The sequence below is a fragment of the Stegodyphus dumicola genome, chromosome 1 (genome assembly GCF_044657685.1).
Source record: "Stegodyphus dumicola isolate Sdum_Otavi_A_Nest chromosome 1, ASM4465768v1".
NCBI lineage: Eukaryota > Metazoa > Arthropoda > Arachnida > Araneae > Eresidae > Stegodyphus > Stegodyphus dumicola.
This window is the reverse complement of record NC_140768.1, coordinates 157,098,425-157,117,515: the sequence shown is the minus strand read 5'-3', so window position 1 is coordinate 157,117,515 and position 19,091 is coordinate 157,098,425. Positions and strand designations below refer to the sequence as shown.

General features: G+C 29.4%; 1 protein-coding gene across 1 annotated transcript in view; it reads left to right on the top strand.

Annotated features, from left to right (window-relative positions):
* Apt1 (Acyl-protein thioesterase 1) overlaps positions 1-16,277 on the top strand; it is a 59,709-nt gene extending 43,432 nt beyond the window's left edge. Inside the window, exon 8 of the mRNA XM_035374973.2 lies at positions 1,552-16,277. Coding sequence (XP_035230864.1) covers positions 1,552-1,596 — 45 coding nt within the window. The 3' untranslated portion in view covers positions 1,597-16,277. The remainder of the gene's footprint in view (positions 1-1,551) is intronic.
* The last annotated feature ends 2,814 nt before the right edge of the window (positions 16,278-19,091 follow it).

The following is a 19,091-nucleotide window of genomic DNA, read 5'->3' as shown; positions in this document are numbered from 1 at the left end:
TTTATTATACTTTCCTTTCACAACAGCATGTTTATCAACACATGACAACTTGAGTAATAACTCATGTAGCGATGCCTAAACAATTTTTTTATGTTTGTAATTGAATAATAAAGGAGTATGGTTATCTTTTATGTTGACATTATACTTGTCAATGATTACAGATTTAAGTTAAATGCACATGTTGACGAGAAAACTTTAACAAAAATTTCTTTTCATATGCTTAAAATAGATTTTGTTGATGATACTCATAGTCCCAAAGATTACATTAGAGCTATTTGAATTAAGAATAACTGATTTGTTATTCACATAAACCCAGAACCAGCGCCAGGGCTCATATGACTGTACTGTGTCACAAAATTTAGGACCTACAAAGACTGCATCAGGCGGTAAGATATCTAGCACCGGCCCTCAAAATGTCCTAAGTATATGTGGAAATTTATTTATGCAGAACTCTGATAAGCCTTGAGCTTGTGCAAGAAATAGACATAAGTATAATAAATAACTAGACTAGTACAATTCAGGTTTAATTGTCTCAGTACGCGATAGAAGCAAGATAAAATTTAACGGAACAACTTGTCATTAGTCGCCAAGCTAATGATACTTAGCCAAATATGTATAGTGAAAGATAGCTGAATTTGTTGATGATAGCCACAAATTTTAAAGGTTTTTGGATATCGCAAAACAAAGCTGAAATTTTCCAATAAACAGATTTTGTAAAGAAATGTGGAGAAACAGTAATAAATGAAGATGATATAAAAGAAGTATTCCATTGTGATGACAATGCTTCTCAATCATTAATCAATTAATGAATGGGGAAATCTGTAGTATGGTTCTAGATCCAGAAAATACTGCTACCGATAGTGAAGAAAGTGACAGAGAAGTTACTCAAAACAACATTTCAGTTGACAAGTTATTTGGAATTGTTGACACAACAGTTACAGGACTTAAACAATGTAACTAAACAAGAGATTATGTGTATTTACAGAATTAGAGACAGTATTAGCATAAAAAATGAAGCAACTTGCATTGAAAGAAATGTTTAATAGGATAAACAAAAATATATTAAGCTGCGGTTTTTTTTTTTTTTTTTTTTTTTTTTTTTGTAAATTTTGATACCTTTTAGATCATAAATACTTCATTATTTCATAAATCACGATTTCATATTTTTTATTTTATAATTTCTACATGCCATCTTGCTAGATTTAAACTGATGATCTAATATCCGGAATTGCCGAAGTCCCGAAGAGTCCGGATTTCGGACTTTGTACTGTATATTCAAAATTTTTACAAATGAAAAAATTTTTGCAGGACCATAATGCATGCTCTGTCTAAATCATCATGAAATCTCAAGTGTATCTTGAAAGCAAAAGATGTAATTAATTCTTCATGCACTGCCCTCTCAAATCATCATTAGTTGAGATTAGTTTATGACTACTGCATATATACATAATAATTTTATTTTTAAAGTTTATATTTAGAGTTTTGTTTTTGTTACTTTTTATATGTAATTTTATTTTGAACTTTATCTCATAATGATTTTCTTTTTAATAGGAAATGAATGAAGTGAAAGTATTTTTGGAAAGAATTCTGCCCTGATTTTGTTCTTCAAAAGAATAATATTATAGCTCTTGATATTATTTCGGTACTTATTTCCCCCCCCCCTTTAGATTGTAAATGTTTTTTCACTTAACTTCTTTTCTAATTTAAATGACTCTAATGCCATTATTCACCTTATTTTGTGTGATCAGTATTAACTTATCGTAATGACTATCTATGTAACAGTATAATTTTTGTTATTTCATGATGTGCATTTTTGTAAATTTTAAGGAAATTGCATGACAGAACCAGAAATAGTTCTGTAGTATACATTTATTCCCCTGTAATATTTTAAGACTAATTTGTTCACAGAATTACATATGCAAGCATTTTTTCCCTCTGTTTTATTCAACAACTTTTTAAGCCTATATTTTTAACCATACAGATGTATTTTGTATATAAAAAAGAATGCAATTTTTGAAAGTCCATCATCTAATATTTTTATTTTATTAATGCATTATAATATGCTAATCTGATTTGTTGTCATAGAAAATAAGTAATAGACACCAGGTTCTGAAAATTGGCATACTTTTTAAGTTTTTTTTTTTTTTTTTTTTCTTTTTTTTCCAAATGCTATTAGTATTAACATAAATTCATTAATCAACTTAATTCTTAAATAGCTAAGTTTGAAATTTTATTTTCAAATTTTTCTGTGGTACTACTAAAAGTTCCAGTGCCTTTAAATTAAATGTTACTATAACTAATTTTTATTGACTTGTTTTCTTAAATACAAATTTGTGCTTCATTCACCATTTTAAATAGCTGTTATTGTCACTCAGCTGAAGAGTTCATATTAATGATAAGTTTTTCTTTGGTTTATTAATTACTAGATTTTAATTATGCTAATGCTCTGCAAGTAGTTTAATTAGTTTAACTGTAATGTTGTATTAAATTTTCTGAATTTAGTAATTTGATACTTTTCATTTCATTTGATTATGAAAAGATGTAAAGGACAAATTAAAAGTAATAATAGAACTAATTAGTCTCTTGTGCAATCAGAAAGAATTTAATTCTATGTTAATAATAGCATTTGATTTTGCTTTATATTTGAATTCTAATCTTTGAATATGAAATTTTTTTTAATTATATAATTATCAAGATTTCTTGCAAATGAGAATTTTGTGAATTTTTATTCCTTAACTTTTTTGCTCTCAATGCAGGGAACATGAAGTTTCCTATGGGTTTGTAAACTTGGAGCACTGAAAATCACAGTGTGTCCAATCAAGTTTCACAATTAAGCCTAACATGAAAAATAATTCCTCTAAAATCTGATTTTTATTGAAATGTTTGGATTCTTTGATGCATTAATTTTTTTAATGAAATAAAATTATATTTTAAATTTAAATTAAAAAATAAATTTTAATTGCAACATTACTAATAATTATTATATATTTAAAATCTGAACTGTTTTGCTCCATTATAATATGAAAATAATTACTAAAAAACAAATAGCAAAAAAAAAAAGAAAGAGAGAGCAGTTAAGACTAACTATTATAGCCTGTTGTCATATTTGTACAAAATTTTAAGCTGTTTATACTGCGGGAAACCTTTCTAAACTCTGAATGTGCATTGTAAACAATACATGCTTTACTTTCACAGGAACAGTAGTAAATAATACTCATAACTAAAAGGTTAATAGGACATTCCATTCAACTAAATTTTATGGCATTCTGACATGATTCATTTGCATTTTAAAATGCCAAATAAAATGTTCCATTTCAATGTATTAAATATGATACAGTGGTCCAGTAATGACACTTCCCTCCTGTATCACATTTGTTATGGTGGACCCACTGGGGGAAACTCAAGTGTATCGTATATGATATGCTGGGAGCAAAGAAGTTAAAGTTTTAGATTTGAAATTGCCAATAAATAGAACTCGGCTTCCTGAAAAACCTCATTATGCATTCAGCAAAATAAATTTGAGGTACCCAAATTAAAATTACGTATAAGACCCTTTTATATATGTATATTGTTTTCTGTGTACAAACTAGTATCAGATTAATAATAAATTTTGCTTACATCTTCTAAGGTCGTATATGGAACTTTCCTTAAAATGTTTTCTTAAATAATCATTAGCATTAAAGCATAACATCTGACTACATAAGATGTTTTAATAGTGCACGGAACAATTTAATTCATGCATTTAAAGAATGTGTGTTATGTTAGAATCAAAAACATTCACAAATTGTGATTTGACATGTGATTTCTTGATAGTGAAATAAATCTATTAAAAAAAGTTCCCACTAACCACCATTGTGTGTATAAGTATGGAACTGAAAACTTAAGTTGATGAATATAAATATTTTCATATGTAAAATTAAAAATTAACAATTCAAATGCAAACATATAATTTATATTAAGATAAATTTCTTGCAACAAATTAATTTTCTAGAATTCACCTTTTGTGGCTTAAACTAGTGTCCTCGAACTGTTGGCCCACAAAGCAACTTTACGTCGTCCACGAATACATTTCTCTTAATTAAGTTGTGTTATTATGCTATTGATTATTATAACAAGAATCCAAAGAAAACATCTTAGATTTTCATGATGTGGAGTCCAATTTTACATTATTTGCTTTACTCAAAGCGAACATGAGTAATGACTCAGAAATCTATAAATGGTGTTAATTAACGCTGTGATATAAAACGTATTCAAAGATTTGATTAACTTTTATTCATGCTTATCCAAAAGAAAAATTTCCTCAGTTACGATTATTTGCAATAAGAATAATCCCTTTGTTTGTGAGTACATTGGTGTGTGAAAACTTTTATCCTTAGGTGAAAATTAGTGAAAAAAACCCAATTGGCCGATGAGCATCTCATATTTTCTATTAATTTTTCTCCAAGATTTAAAACTTTATCAAAATTTAAATGGCATGAAGTGTAGTAAGAAATGAAGAAGTTTTGTACCTACTTATTACCCGTAAACTGTAAAAGTTGGTAAAGATCTTATCAAAGTTGCATCATTGGTTCTTGCAGAATTCTGAAGGACCCTTTCTTAATTTACTAAAAATCCGTAATCAACAAGCTTCGTTTTTGTTCTTCATAAGAAGGTTTTCATGAATTTCTATATTGTTACATCATCCGATTTTGCCACAAGCTCTGTTTAGAGTACTTTGAGTACAAACTTCTTGCAGGAAACTTACGGTCTATTATTGTTTTGTCGACTATATTCAGCTGGCCATATTATGTTCATTAATATGCTTTTTTGGTAGAATCCTGTAATTTTGAAAATAATCCATTGCTTGCTGTTCTGTAGAAGGCAGATTCCAAAATTTTTTTCCCCAAAAGTACAAAGGGGAAAGTTAAGCAGTAATAGTTAATTTAAATCCTTGTTCATAAAGACAAAAAGGTGCATATCAAGAATCAAGTGGGCTGACATCAGATGAAAAGGAACATTTTACGAGTATGTTGTTAATTCATGTTTGTCTAAAATTGACTGCTTTGTGACAGTTTGAGGGCTCAAGGGGATAATACATAAGTACCAAAGTTTGTAATTATTTAACATGCAAATGTATTTTTTCTGTATTTTTCAAAGAAAAATTAATGAATAAAGTTAACAAAATAAGTTGTCATTATTTATTCAAAAATTTTGTTTTACTTTGTAAAATTTTCATAATATGTTTATTTTCAATTTTAAGTATGTTATATTTAGTTAGAAAATTTATTTTGTTTAGGGAAATTTTCTGTTCATCAATTGTTTTTACCCACATGCAATTTCAGTTTCAGATCATCAGCATAAACAAAGATTCAGGTTTCATATAAATGTTCAAGACAAGATTTTATGCTCATTTATTTATGTTTATGTTTTTATGCACGTTGTTGCAAAGTGCGTTTGTTGTGAATTTTTCAGTATAAAACTAGTATTTTTATATGGAAATCATCTTTAAAAATCTAAACATTCAAAACCAAAGGGGGGGGTTATTTTATTCTTTCAAATTAATTCCACATTTTTTTCCCCTGTATTTTTTAGGTTTTATGTAATAAGGCAACATGAACTGTTGAATAGATGTAATTAACTACAGAAAAATTTACATTCGAAATCTCAGCATTTTTGTCATATGAAGTTATTTGCATTATTTTATATTGGAATGTTAATCAAGGTAGCGACTTACACTTATTTATACTGACCTAAGTGGATGCCTTTATCATTTAGCATATATGAATGAAATGATTCTATTTCCCTCTATATGCAAGTATTTAATCAGTTAATGTGATTTATTTATGTTGGGCAAAATTTGTTGTTACCCATGAAAAATCAACAGTACGTAATCATTTTTTGTCAATTAAAAAAATGTATTCTAAACTTGTGAATTTTTCAAAAAAAGAAAAGCTGACTTACTAAAAAACCTTACCCTAACATTCGTAACATATAATGGAGATTTTTCAGAATGCTGTCAGAACTGCAAATTTGGAATTCTGGTGGTTAAGCTACTTTATTAGTATGATTTATTAAACATCATATGAGATGTTTAATAAATTATAAACTTCTATTTTTTTTTTCCCTAATAACTTCAGTTGAATAAAAAAATATGGAGTCTATTTGGGAGGGAGGAATTTTAACTTACTGATTGTCAGTGAGGCTGACACATCATTTTGCCTGTGTTTGAACCCACAAGAAAGCCAAGATGTTTGCAGTTACTTAGCCTCCTTATTGCAGGAATAATGTTGGCCAACCCCTTGTATTGCATCCTTTGTAATATTTTAGGTGATAAGATGGCTAAATGATCGAAGAGGTCAGCTATTACTGACTAGTGTTTAACCTTCCTAGTGGCCGAGACCCTCAACTAAAAACTCTTCATCTCAAGTTTTGAAAAGAAACCAGATTCTACTATTTCTTCTGCCCATTCTGTATCCAAATTAACGCTAAAGGCGGCAGACGTTTCGCTGTCTTTAGTTGCTTTCCCCTCACTCAAATGACCGTCGTTCAGCGTGGCGTATTGACGTGTCCATACCTTTTGTCCAGCAGGCTCTCTTTATGGCAAGAAAGATAATTGAATGTATACCAGATTTTAGTGGTTATCGCCGTGTTCGCTGCGTAACTAAGCAGATTTTAAACAGTGTACATATTTTATGAATATGTGTTTGAAATTGATATTGCTTTGCACTTTTAGTTTTTTATTTGGAAAATTATTTACTTTTATTTCTCTGAGTTTTATATGATTTTTCAAAGTTTCATCTTGTTATCGATTTCTTAAAATTACATTTTATGAATAATTCATTAAATATTTTACATAGAATAGCACATTTTGCACAGTGTAACAAACCCACAAATCTGAAAGTTTGCCGCTTGAGTATTCTTAAACTGTATTTCTCGTTCTTGTAGCCATCCAAATTGTGCAATATTGAAATATTGAGATTCTTAATTTATACTTTCGTAAAATTGTAAAGTTATTGTTGACCTTTCTTATTCTTTCCCAGATTATCATGTTTACATTTTTTTTTTTTTTAAGGTTTATATAAAATCACTAAATACTAATTCAGAATTCTGTTTTCAACCAAATGGACTGATCGCCCACTTTTTCTGAATTTTGGACTGTAAATGGCTTCCCAGCCTTATTCCAATTAAAATAATTTTCAATGAAAATATCCTCTCTAAAACAAATACTCATTGCGTAATTTGTTGAGCTTTACTGTCTAAATATCCTTAATAAATTTTCTGAACAAAGTTTCAGCATCATATGCTGATCTGTTTCCATAATAATAATTATATAACAGTAGTAAAATTTCTAATTGATCCAAAACAATATTCGTACAAGGAGTGCACTTATTCATTTCTTCAAAGAGAAAACAGATCATCGTGAACTATACTAGAAAAATCTATTAAGTATACACAGTGTGTTTCAGATACGAAGTTTTAGCTGTATTATGAACAAATTCTGTTTTTAAGTATATAAATGTATAAACAATTAAAATTTATAATAAGACATACACAGTTTTTTAGTTTTGCTTCAAATAATCTTCTAGACAATCGCTCATAACCAAAATACAGATAATTAAATCGAGATTAAACTTAAAACTCTTCTACACCTTCTCTTTTCAAAAATCTGAAGGAAATTTTAAAAAATTCAGTTTTAAATTTTACAAATGAAATTTGTGAAATTTTAGATCTTTAAAAAATAAGAAGACTTTATCATTTGGAAATCTATACACAGTTATACCAGTTTTGGAAATTACAATAATTTACTTTTTTTTAAATTTATTTTTGTGACTTACAACTTGAGACTTAGTTAATCCAAATTCAAAATATTGCTTGTGTTAATTAATGGTTATTTAATGAGAATGATTACAAATAATGTGAAATTCTTGATGTTTCCTGAACATTTTATAATATAATTAACATTGTACAGTTTTATATGCAGAACCTGAAGTACTGTTCAGTTAGTGAGAATTAGTCTTGGTGGTAAGTATTGTATGATTATTTCCACCATGCGTAAATTTCATTCTCATTGTGCGTAAATTTATATCTGCAATTCGATTCAACATTTAATTTAAAAACTGAAAGGAGTATCTAAAGTATGGTCATCAGAATGCAACAGAATATTATAAATTTAGTTTCATGATAGTAATTTATTTTAAAAACCAAAATCTGCTTTTCGTATTTCATATTATTTTATCATAGCACCAATAAAAAATGTTTTGAAATACTTTTAGAAATTTAACGCTTTTGGAATAAGATAGCTCAAATATTTTTTATCCATTTTTAGTGTAGACTATACCTTTTAGAATATAAAATCATAAGAATTCCAAACCTTTATTCTAAAATATTTCCAAAATTAATTAAAATCTTTATTCATGTACTTTTGAAAATTTTTATGTTTTGAATGCGCACTCATCGTTCAGTGGATAATACTTTTAATGGATGGACAACAAGAGGTCATCCGAAACTCTTAAAACGAACGACGTAAAAATTTTAAAATATGCCATGATACGAATGATTGATATTTTATCGTAAATTATTATTCAGTGATTTAAGAAAATAATAATTTTAATATGATTAAATTTCATTGAAATTGAACTAAGGATTTACATCTTCTGTATTACACATTTTTAGACAACAGGTAGGAAATACAAAATATCAGAATTTTTCTTTAATGTGAAAGCTTAGAAAATCCTTCAAAAGAAAAAAAAAGGGGGGGACCAAAACGTTACAACAATTATTGCAACCTAATTTAGATGAAGGGACAACTTCTCCAGCAGCACGGGAAATTTTATTACCCTCAGTCACAATGAAAAAGACAGAATGGGAAAGAAGAAAAGGCAGGGACAACCTACTGCAGGGTTTTAAGAGCCCCAGCCACATTCAAGCAATTTTGACTTGGCCCTGTATCCAAAAGGAAAGATGCAGACGATATATATATCTTTGATTTTCCGAATCGTGAGAAAGTATCTGTCATTTCATTTGAAGGTTTTTTTCAAGGTTTCATTCTTGTTTCAAGTTAGAATTACATTTTAAGAATAAAACTACAGTTTGTTGCAACAATTTTTAGAAACAAAACAAAAAAGGATTGTAAAGATTTTTTAACACAGTATGATAAGTGAAACTCTTATGTTATTCCCTAAATTCTCTCAAAGGTTAATCTAACGAATAATGCTTAACAATTTAAAGAATAATGTCTAAGTCTTTTAACTAATATTCTTTTTAGTCCAAAAGTGGCTTTGTCCTTGGAGGCTATTGTTTTCATTTTGCGATTTTGCATTGGTTCACTATAAATGTCCTTTCAATTTTCAAACTGTTGCCTGCATTATATTTGAAGAAATTAAATGATAAAAATCTGCATAAATATATGTATATTTCTCGCATTGTAATAAGACATTGGTACATACAGCCATCGAATTTTGAATGACATAATCCTACTGCTGATATGGGTATGTGGAAGCCCAAATTTGGAATTTGTTTTGTGATCGATTTGATATTTTGTAAAACTTTAATGAATTTTTGAGTAACAAACTAAACGATTTAAAGGCGAGCAATGGCAATGTTGTACAGAAAAAACCTTTTTATCTCCAGCGTGCGGAACTGTGTATCGGAAATTCTAAAGATATGCTCAATTTAAAACTACTTTGCGATATTGCTCTTGAACTGAATTTTATGGTTTAAGTGCAAAGAACGTGATATTTAATAAATAAAGGTAACACACAAAATGTTAAAAAAGTCCCTTCGAACGTAATTTAAAATCAAACTTTTCAGATTTTTCTTTTATTCTGCAAATGTAAATAACTTGGATAAATAAAAAATGAAAAAATCATTTTGTGTAGCCCAAAGGGCATTAGCCCAGAAAGGATATTAATTTCGTTTTGGCATTTTGTGTCCATTCACTTTCTGTGTTGATTCACTTTTCTGGAAGCCCTAATTTGGAATTTGGTTTACTATCTATTTCATATTTTGTCAGACATTAAAGAATTTTTGAAACACACTCAACAATTTCAAAGCGAGAAATGACAACATTGTAAGGGATTTAAAAAAAAAAAAAAAAAAAATGTACCTCCAGCACGCGAGACCTTGAATCGGAAATTCTAAAGATCTGTTTATTTTTAAATTATTTTGCGATATTGCTGTTGAATAGAATTTTATGGTTTAAATGCGAAGAGCATGATATTTAATAAATAAAGGTAATGCACAAAACATTAAAAAAAACTCGCCTTATTGCATAATTTATTATTTTAATAATATATATTATTAATAATTATTTAATAATATATATAATACTTTAAAATTTATTATTTAAATATTATTTTATTATTATTATTATTATTACTGTTTTATCAGTAATGTTCACAGTTTGGAAATTCTAAGTTCCGTAACCGACAAAATAATTCAAGCTTATGATATTTGTTAGTCTTCTACAAAATCGCTTATCCTATGCGCTTTTTAATTGCAATTCTACACCTGCGTCGTTAGATATCGTTTTGAAGTCCCTAATGAAGGAAGTGCTTTTAATCTTATATAAATCCGTGAATTCCATTATATAATCAACGCATTCATCTTTGATGTATTCCTGGAGAATATATGCATTGATTGTAGATAACTGAAGTGAGTTCTAATTTGTTCATTGTTTTCATGTATATCTGATATGATAAATTATGTTTCTTTTTCCTAGTACATTGATCTCAGTAAACAGTAGATCGTTTATTTTCATAAAAGGAAAAAAAATTCTTTAAAATAACTATATTTTCAAATGAGGAAAACTCAAAATTGATTACAATCAAAGGACATAATATTTCAGTATTTTTTTCCCTTTACTTCGAGAATAAGAGTTACTGCAGAGCAACTTTCTTCAATGCCTTGCTTAGAATAGAATAGCAGAGTTTGGACACTATGATAGTTAGTGTAATTAATAAAGTATTTTCCCCCTCCTTTACGTAATCCATCGCGGTGTAATTAGAAGCATACTCGACGCGTATTCGAGAGCTCCAGGGTTCGAATCCCGGCAAAGGACAATGTACATTTTTCACGTCTGCAGCATCAAAAGCCGTAATGACTCAAAGTCCGTAGAAGAACATTTTAGCTCACTTGCGTACCAATGATTATGCTATATAAATTTAATAATATTTGTGACATAAAAAATTAATTTTACAGTCACGTTCAAATTTACATTAAACTTAAATCAATGCAAAAGTCTATAAGAGCAAATATACAGCGAGAACTCACTTTCGTTTGTTTACGCAAGTGAGGTAACCTACGATTCTTCTTAACTAAGAGACTAAAACTATCTGCCTATGAACAAGGATGCTTTCGTGAAGACTTCTGAAGAGAAAATATCTCGTATTCACGCTACAGAAAAGGAAACCATTAAAGCTCCCATGCAGTCTACCCGTTCACTAGGATTTCAACCTAGGTCAAACTACCAGTTCAGCGACATTACCGCTAGGTCGATACTATGAAGTTGAAGAATTCTTAAAGCATACGAAAAATTTACTGCATTTTTCTACTTCTTCACAATCAAATTGAAAAATTGAAATATTTTCCTCTTTTGATCTTGTTTTTATTATAAATACATATTTTTTAATTAAAGATTTGTCCGTAACATGTTGAAATGAATGATAATTTGGAATTAATTGTTTTTCTTTAATGCATAGCCTATAGATTGCAATTTTCTTGATCTAATTTAATCCTATCAAAAATTCTGTTCTAGTAACGCTTACAAAAGACACTAGTAGTATGTTTTTTTAAGTCTTGAATAACTTCTGAAACATCCATAAACAGTATTATTGGGTTTGATTGCTTTTTTAATTAACTATAATGAAAGAACATAAACTTTCCCAAGTTTGCAGCGTACCTGATATAGCATACGAGGGCTTTTTTCCTAAGGCAAAGGACGCATGCGAGGAGGATTTTTTAAGGGCAACTAGCTCATGTTCACATTGCTCATGGGGGAAAAAAAATACAAAAACGACTAAGTAGCCACCTCATTCTCTGGGATTTTAACGCCGGCTTAACACAATTACAGTAGTCTTATTCACTCTGCCAGTGGTTGGCCTTTTATTAAGGCTGGGAATTTTAATAATATTAGTATTTAGTATTGCAAAACATTTACAAATGAAATTGATGCTTTCAAGGAAAAGTTTAATTGAATTATGTATTCAATCTATTAATACCGAGAAGAAGATAAAACTGAAAGCATATTGATCAAATATCAGGTCTGTCTTCTAAATTGGGTATTAAAAATCATTCAAGTGATTGCTATAGATTTGTGCATATTGTATGGATTTTTTAAAATGCTTAAACCGAAATTGCGGTAACACCATTAATTTCTTTCGACATATTTCATCCTCTGAAAATTCTCTATTCTAAAAATTTCGTTCTCTGTTTGAAAACAAAATAATGATCCTGTTAACAGCTGTACGGAAAGTGAGAAGCTCTTTTTTTTTTTTTTTTTTCATTCACTGCTTTATGACATTGTTTAAGCAACACCTCTTACAATACCAGGAGCGTAGCTAGAGGGGGGGCATCTGTCCCTGGGCGCAGAATCCAAGGGGTGCCAAACTGGTGTTACGACATTTTAGAATTAAATGTTTTCCAAGCAAGCAGTAGGGGGCGCGAAATCTTCAGTTGTCCCTGGGCGCTGAAAACCCAAGCTACGACTCTGTACAATAAATACACTGTAATAAAGTATGTATAACATTTTTTTACGCATAAGTATTAAACGATTACGTTTTTATACTGATTAGATAATCACTAGACGTCTGTGTTTATAGTCAGATTTGATAAAGTTAAATGGAAATGCACGGAAAAGCTATTTACCTTGAGGTAGACATCATTATAGAGAGACCTTTGTAGGAAAAATTGCTGTATTCACTTCACAACTGTAGTTTTAATGAGAAGAAAAATTAAATAAAATCTGAAAACTTTCAGATTTTACATTACGCCCAATTTTAAGGTTTTGTGTGTTACTTTCATTCATTAAATATCATGTTCTTCGCACTTAAACCATAGAATTCAATTCAACAGCAATATCGCAAAATAATTTTAAAAGAGCGTATCATTAGAATTTCCGAAACAGTCTCGAGCATTGGAGATAATTCCCCCCCCCAACCCGTACAATATTGTCATTGCTGACTTTGAAATCGTTGAGTTTGTTTATCAAGAATTCCTTACAGTGTTCCAAAATATGAAATCGATAATAAAGCAAATTCCAAATTAGGGCTTCCAGATGCCCAAATTTGGTGGAAGATTACATTATTCAAAATCTGATGGCTGTAAGTACCGTTGTTTTATCACAATGCGAGAAACATACATACATTTATGAAGATTCTTCATTATTTAATTTCTTTAAATATAATACAGGGCTGTAATATTTGATGGCAACAGTTTGAAAAGTAAATCGACGCAAAATGCCAAAACGAAATTAATAGCCCTTCTGGGCTAACGCCCTTTAGAATAATAAAATTTTTTTATTCGGATTTAAATTGCTTATTATTTGTAAGATTGCTGTTATGAAAATTAGTCCTTTTTCCCAAACGTATACGAAACAATAAGCTATTTAAATATATGTTTATTATACTATAGATTACTGCGGGAGATGAATTCAGCTATCGCCTTTAAAATATGTAGTGAAAGATCCATAAGTAGCTGGTATTGGTATAATAATAACAATAATTTTAATAATAAATGAAGTTAAGGAAAAGTTGTATAGAAAAGAATGATAATATTTATTTTATTACCCATTTACTTTTATATTTAATAAAAATCACTGTGCTCATTACTGTGCTTACTTAATAAAGTTCAGAACCTCTAACATATGATAGCATACGTCGAGGTGTTGCAACCATGGCCGGCGCTAGGCATTTTGTCAATCGGCGTAACTTTTGAAGGTTTTTAATTTTGCTTTCCGGTACATTACTAAATTAAAAAACATTTTCAGCTTCTCAATGCCTCTGCCTTGTGTATTACCTAAATTCCAAAATTTTTGCCATTCCTAAATTTTGCTGCTCAGTGTTTTTCTAAATTCTCAAAATTTTCCCGTTTTTTAATTCTGCCGCTCCTGCTGTGACGTCGGCCCTGGTTTCAACGAGTATCAGTTTAAAGCTTACGATTATTTAAAATTCTTGTAACATGTTTATTATTCTAGTATTTCCAAAAATAAAGATGTTTCTATGTTTATAACGTTACTATCAGTCTTATGCTGTCAAAATTCTGTCATTAAAACATCTCTTGTATATATAAATTTTCAATACAATACCGATATGCTTCTATTAAAACAAATCTTCATTAAATGTTAAGGTACGTTAAATCATAGACATTTTGAAATTTATTTTAATGATTCTGTTCAACTTATTGCGTTGCGATAGTCGATTCTAATTAAAAAATAGGAACTTTGAATAAGTACTCTGGATTTATATATTAGCTTCAAACTGTCAAACCAGATTTTAGTTGAAGAGCGGTTATTATTCAATTATTTTTATTCTCCATTTTAGATATTAGATGAAGAAATAAATTCCATTTTTACTCTAAGTACGTGGTGAAAGTATTTCTGCTGTCTTGGCTAATTCGATAGCAGTATTAAAAATTCGAACAAAACGTAGATTTTTGGCGACTCAACAGTTATGTGCAGCAACCCAAAATAATAAGCTAAATTTCAGAAAAGCGAAACCCTTCCTAGCAGGGAGCCTATTAGTGCAATCACTCCCGTCGAAATTGCTGGGGGAAAGAAATCCTAACGCGAGCGTATATATGCTTGCTGGCCACTTAAAGCAAGATTTTGGTTGGACATATATATGCTTGCTGGGCACTTAAAAGAAGATTTTGGTTGGACGTATATATGCTTGCTGGCCGCTTAGAGCACAATTTTGGTTGAGCGTATATATACGGCTCGGCCACTTGGAGGGTTAACAAGCGAGTGTCTAGCCATTGAAAGAGAAATCTTGCATTTGTAGCCTTAAGTTTTCAACAAGAACAAGATCATAGACTAAGAAGCTAATTGGCAGGGGGTGTTCCATGTTCAGTAATATTACTGAAAGTAACTAATTTTTAAATGGATTTTACCTTCTTGCACACTAGGTCCTGGCACTACTTGGCCAATCCAACCTCAGAACAGGGCCCAGGGCTTCAAACCCTGCCCCCCCCCCCGCACCTCGGAGAGGATTGTCAATATTAATGACGATAATAAAATTCTGTTTTAATTACTGCTTCTCTCTCGTTTTAAGAAATAGTATTGTCTTAGTTGTTTGTAGTTTCTTCATGACTATTTTTCATTTATTTTGTTCTTACTGCAAATGTGTCCTTTGGAAGCTCACTTATTCACATAATTTTCATCTGTTGATTTTTCAGATGATAAAATTAGTAAAAAAAGGGGGGGATAGGTGAGGAAATACAATACTGATATTAGTGTAGACCAAAGGTTGGAATTTGCCATATTTGGATAAAGCCAACACAAACTGGATAAGAAAATGAACACTATTTGGAAGATCTGTTATTTTTTTTTTAAAATGTTGCTGAAACAAATGTGTAGCGATTAAATAAATTTAAACCACTGATTTTTTATTATGTTTGATCTTTATCTTTTATTGTAGCTTAATTTACTTTTCTCATTCAAATTTATGCTAACTAACGGATGAATTTAGAATTTTCCTGTTGTTTACTATATTTATTTAATGCACTTTAGTTGATGTATTAATAAATCACATTAAGTGAGGTTTTCCTGTAAATGGTTTTCTGAACTCTTAAAAAATCATAAACAAATTGAAATTTTACGTGAAGTTTTGAAATTTTGTGGCTTTATTCTCAAATTATAGTTGTAATTTCCAATTAATTTGTGATTTTTGTTTTGAGAAACCACTTGAACACGATATTGTTTTAATATTATAATACTGAATTTTTCTAAATAAGTTGCAAACATTTAAAATTTTTTGTAAACATGTTTGTCATTCTATTTATGTGGTAAAATTATGAATGTTCTCACATTGTGTGTTTGTTGATCAGGGTATTTTATTTAAAAATATTTTATTTTTTAGAAACAGACTTTTGGGCTTGAGATGCTTTGTGTAGAAAGCAATTGATTATGTAAAGTAATAAAAAAATTGTACTTCATTTTTAAGCAAATTCATGAAATTTGAAAATTGAGTTATTTAAATAAAGTGTTATACTTTTCCTAGAGCAGGAATAACTATCATTTTATTACTGCCTTTAGCATAACATATGTAGTATGTACATTCATATAATAAATACTTATCACTCTATTTGTAGAATTTTATTCTTTTGAGCTATACCTGTATATAATTTGAAAATTTTTTCAGTAGCAGTCTCCTCCCAACTGATGTTGCAGAACCTTATGCTGAGATAATAAGAAAATTTCACTTATATCAGTTCAGAAATTGAGCAACAGCTGACATATATTATTAACTTAGTTGGTACAATGTGTTTTGATAAAATAGTTCTTCACAAAAATTCTTCATATAGAAATATTCAAATGAAACTCTAGGATATTTTATGATGTATATATGTATGAATGATATAATTTGACTTGTTTTTAAAGAAATTTATAAGCACTGTTAAATATGCATGTTCTTAAAAGTGGGATTTATTTTCACAACTATTGGCCTTTAATGGATGGCAAAATCTGTGATATGGTTCTAAATCCAGAAAATATAACTGTCAACAGTGAAAAAAGTGACAAAGAAGTTACTAGAATTTTAAAAAAAAAAAAAAAAATCGACAGTTTAGTAGGAATTCTTGACAGGATTTGAAAAATGGAACTTTGTAACTGAACAAGAGATATCTAGCTATCTATAGAATTAAAGAGAAAGTATTAGCACAAAAGACAGAGGAACTTACACTGGAAAAAACATTTAGTAAAGCAAACAAATAAATACTAAGCTTCTTCTTCACCATCAATTGCTTTGCAGTATCAGATGCCATGTTTTGTACATCAGTTGGTCCTTGTGGGTTTTGTCCAGTACAAATTTACACCGAAGAAGTATAAAAAGTTTTTACATTCATCAAACCAAACTTTACTGGTATTGGTATTTTATGTTCTTAGGTTGCATGTATCTTTTTCACTGTAAAGTCAGCACATAACTAATCCAGGTTTAATTATTATTTTATTACATGTCTATCTTATTTTGGCAAATACATGATAAGATAAAACATGCCGGTATCAATCCTCAAGTTCCATTTGTTACCATTTCTACAACAAGAACAGGAGGCATTACTTCACACAGCTTGTTCACAGATAAAGTTTATACTGAATACTTATAATTAAATATAAAATGTGTTTAAAATTATAAAAATTATGAATTAAATCTTAAAATTATATACTATTATTTAAATGTTAATTTTACTCCCAAACCTTTTTTATACATTAATTAAGTCTTATTTTTAAACTTAGCATGTGCTATTGTCAACTATTTGGGATTTTAAACTGTCTGTTGTTCAAACACTGGCTTTGATTTTTTGTAGACTTTTAAAATGTGCACTGCTTCTAAAATTATCGTAATTTTTGTCTCTAGTTACACTTTTATTTAGAGTGAAATATTCCTCACATGCGAGTTCTGAAAATATTTCTTATATTGATGATACCCTAACTCTTTCATTGAATTTAAACCATCAAAGCTGATGTATTTCAAAAGAAATTAAGATCTTTTTCTAGATATAATTGCTAAAATGACATCAACTCTTGTTGCATCATCTTCTAATAAATAAAACAAATTTTAATGCATTGACCTCGTAATGCTCGCAATATACAACAATCATTTTCAATTTGTATTGAGTCACAAATTTACAATCCTTTTCTCAGTCATATTTAAATCATTGTTTTTCAATAAAAATATTAGTATAGTGAAGTATTTTATCAGTGAATCAATTAACATGCTGAAATTTTGTCAATATTAAATAAATATAATTTCATTCCATCTAAAATGCTTTTACAGTGTTAGTCAGAAAGTCACATGTCTAGTAAACATAATACAATATTATTGTTCTTATTGTCATACATTTACTCGGGAATAAATTTTAGCCTGTATCATCTGATTTGTTCCTATCAAGAAATCTGTGCTCTAATTCATACCCTCTTAATCAGCAGATACTACATCTTCCTCAATCACTTCTTCCAAAATATGTTGTATTGAAGAACTCGCCTGTATTACTGTGTCATCTAACTCATTGAAAATTTCAATGCTTCAGTCCCGTTATAATTCATTTTCTCCTCTAGTTTGAAGTATAATCAGAAATCCGTACGAAGCACGAATTCGAAAGAAAAATACAGAACCTCTTCAGGTTTTGGTGAGCATGAGTATGCACATATTGGTAGACAAAAACTATTCCACATTCCCAAATATTGTATTTTCCAGGAAGGGGACTAAAGTTTGAAGTAATGTTGAAAATCAGCTATGCCATATGATTATTCCTTGTTTACTAAGGCAGGGTTTGTACTATTCTTAAAAGCTTTTCTCTTTATTCAAGATGGTATGGGGCATAGAAGATCAAATTTGGAGCTATAGCAGTAATTTCATTAAATGACAATGACTAAAATAGGCCACATTATCAGAATGGATGGAGACCACGCAACAAGAAAAGTCTTCATGCCAGACCAACATGATACATGGAAAAAACGCAGACCAAATCTAATATAGTTAGGACTGCCTAGAAAATGACCTACTGGTCTTAAAGATTAAAAACTGGAAAATGCTAGCAGGGAGAAGATTGGCTTGGAAAAAGCTTAGAAGCACATTTTGTGTGAATATTAAATTCAATACATACAGCTCATAACAAAGGTGATGCAGGTATTGCAATTGTATAGTCTGCATTTGAAAAATTATTAATGGAAAATTGTTCAAAAGCATTAATTAAAAGAAATTAGAACGTTTGGCAGTTAAGTATGCTTAAAATAATGGAATTAAAACCAAATTTATGGACATTGGAAAATGATGAAAAAATTAAGTCACCTTTTTCTTTAATATAGGCCAATCCATTCAAGTGATATCATCTGTTTGCAAATATTCTGGCACTACATACGCTCGGTGATGCCGAGCAGTATCATCCATTAGCAAAAACTT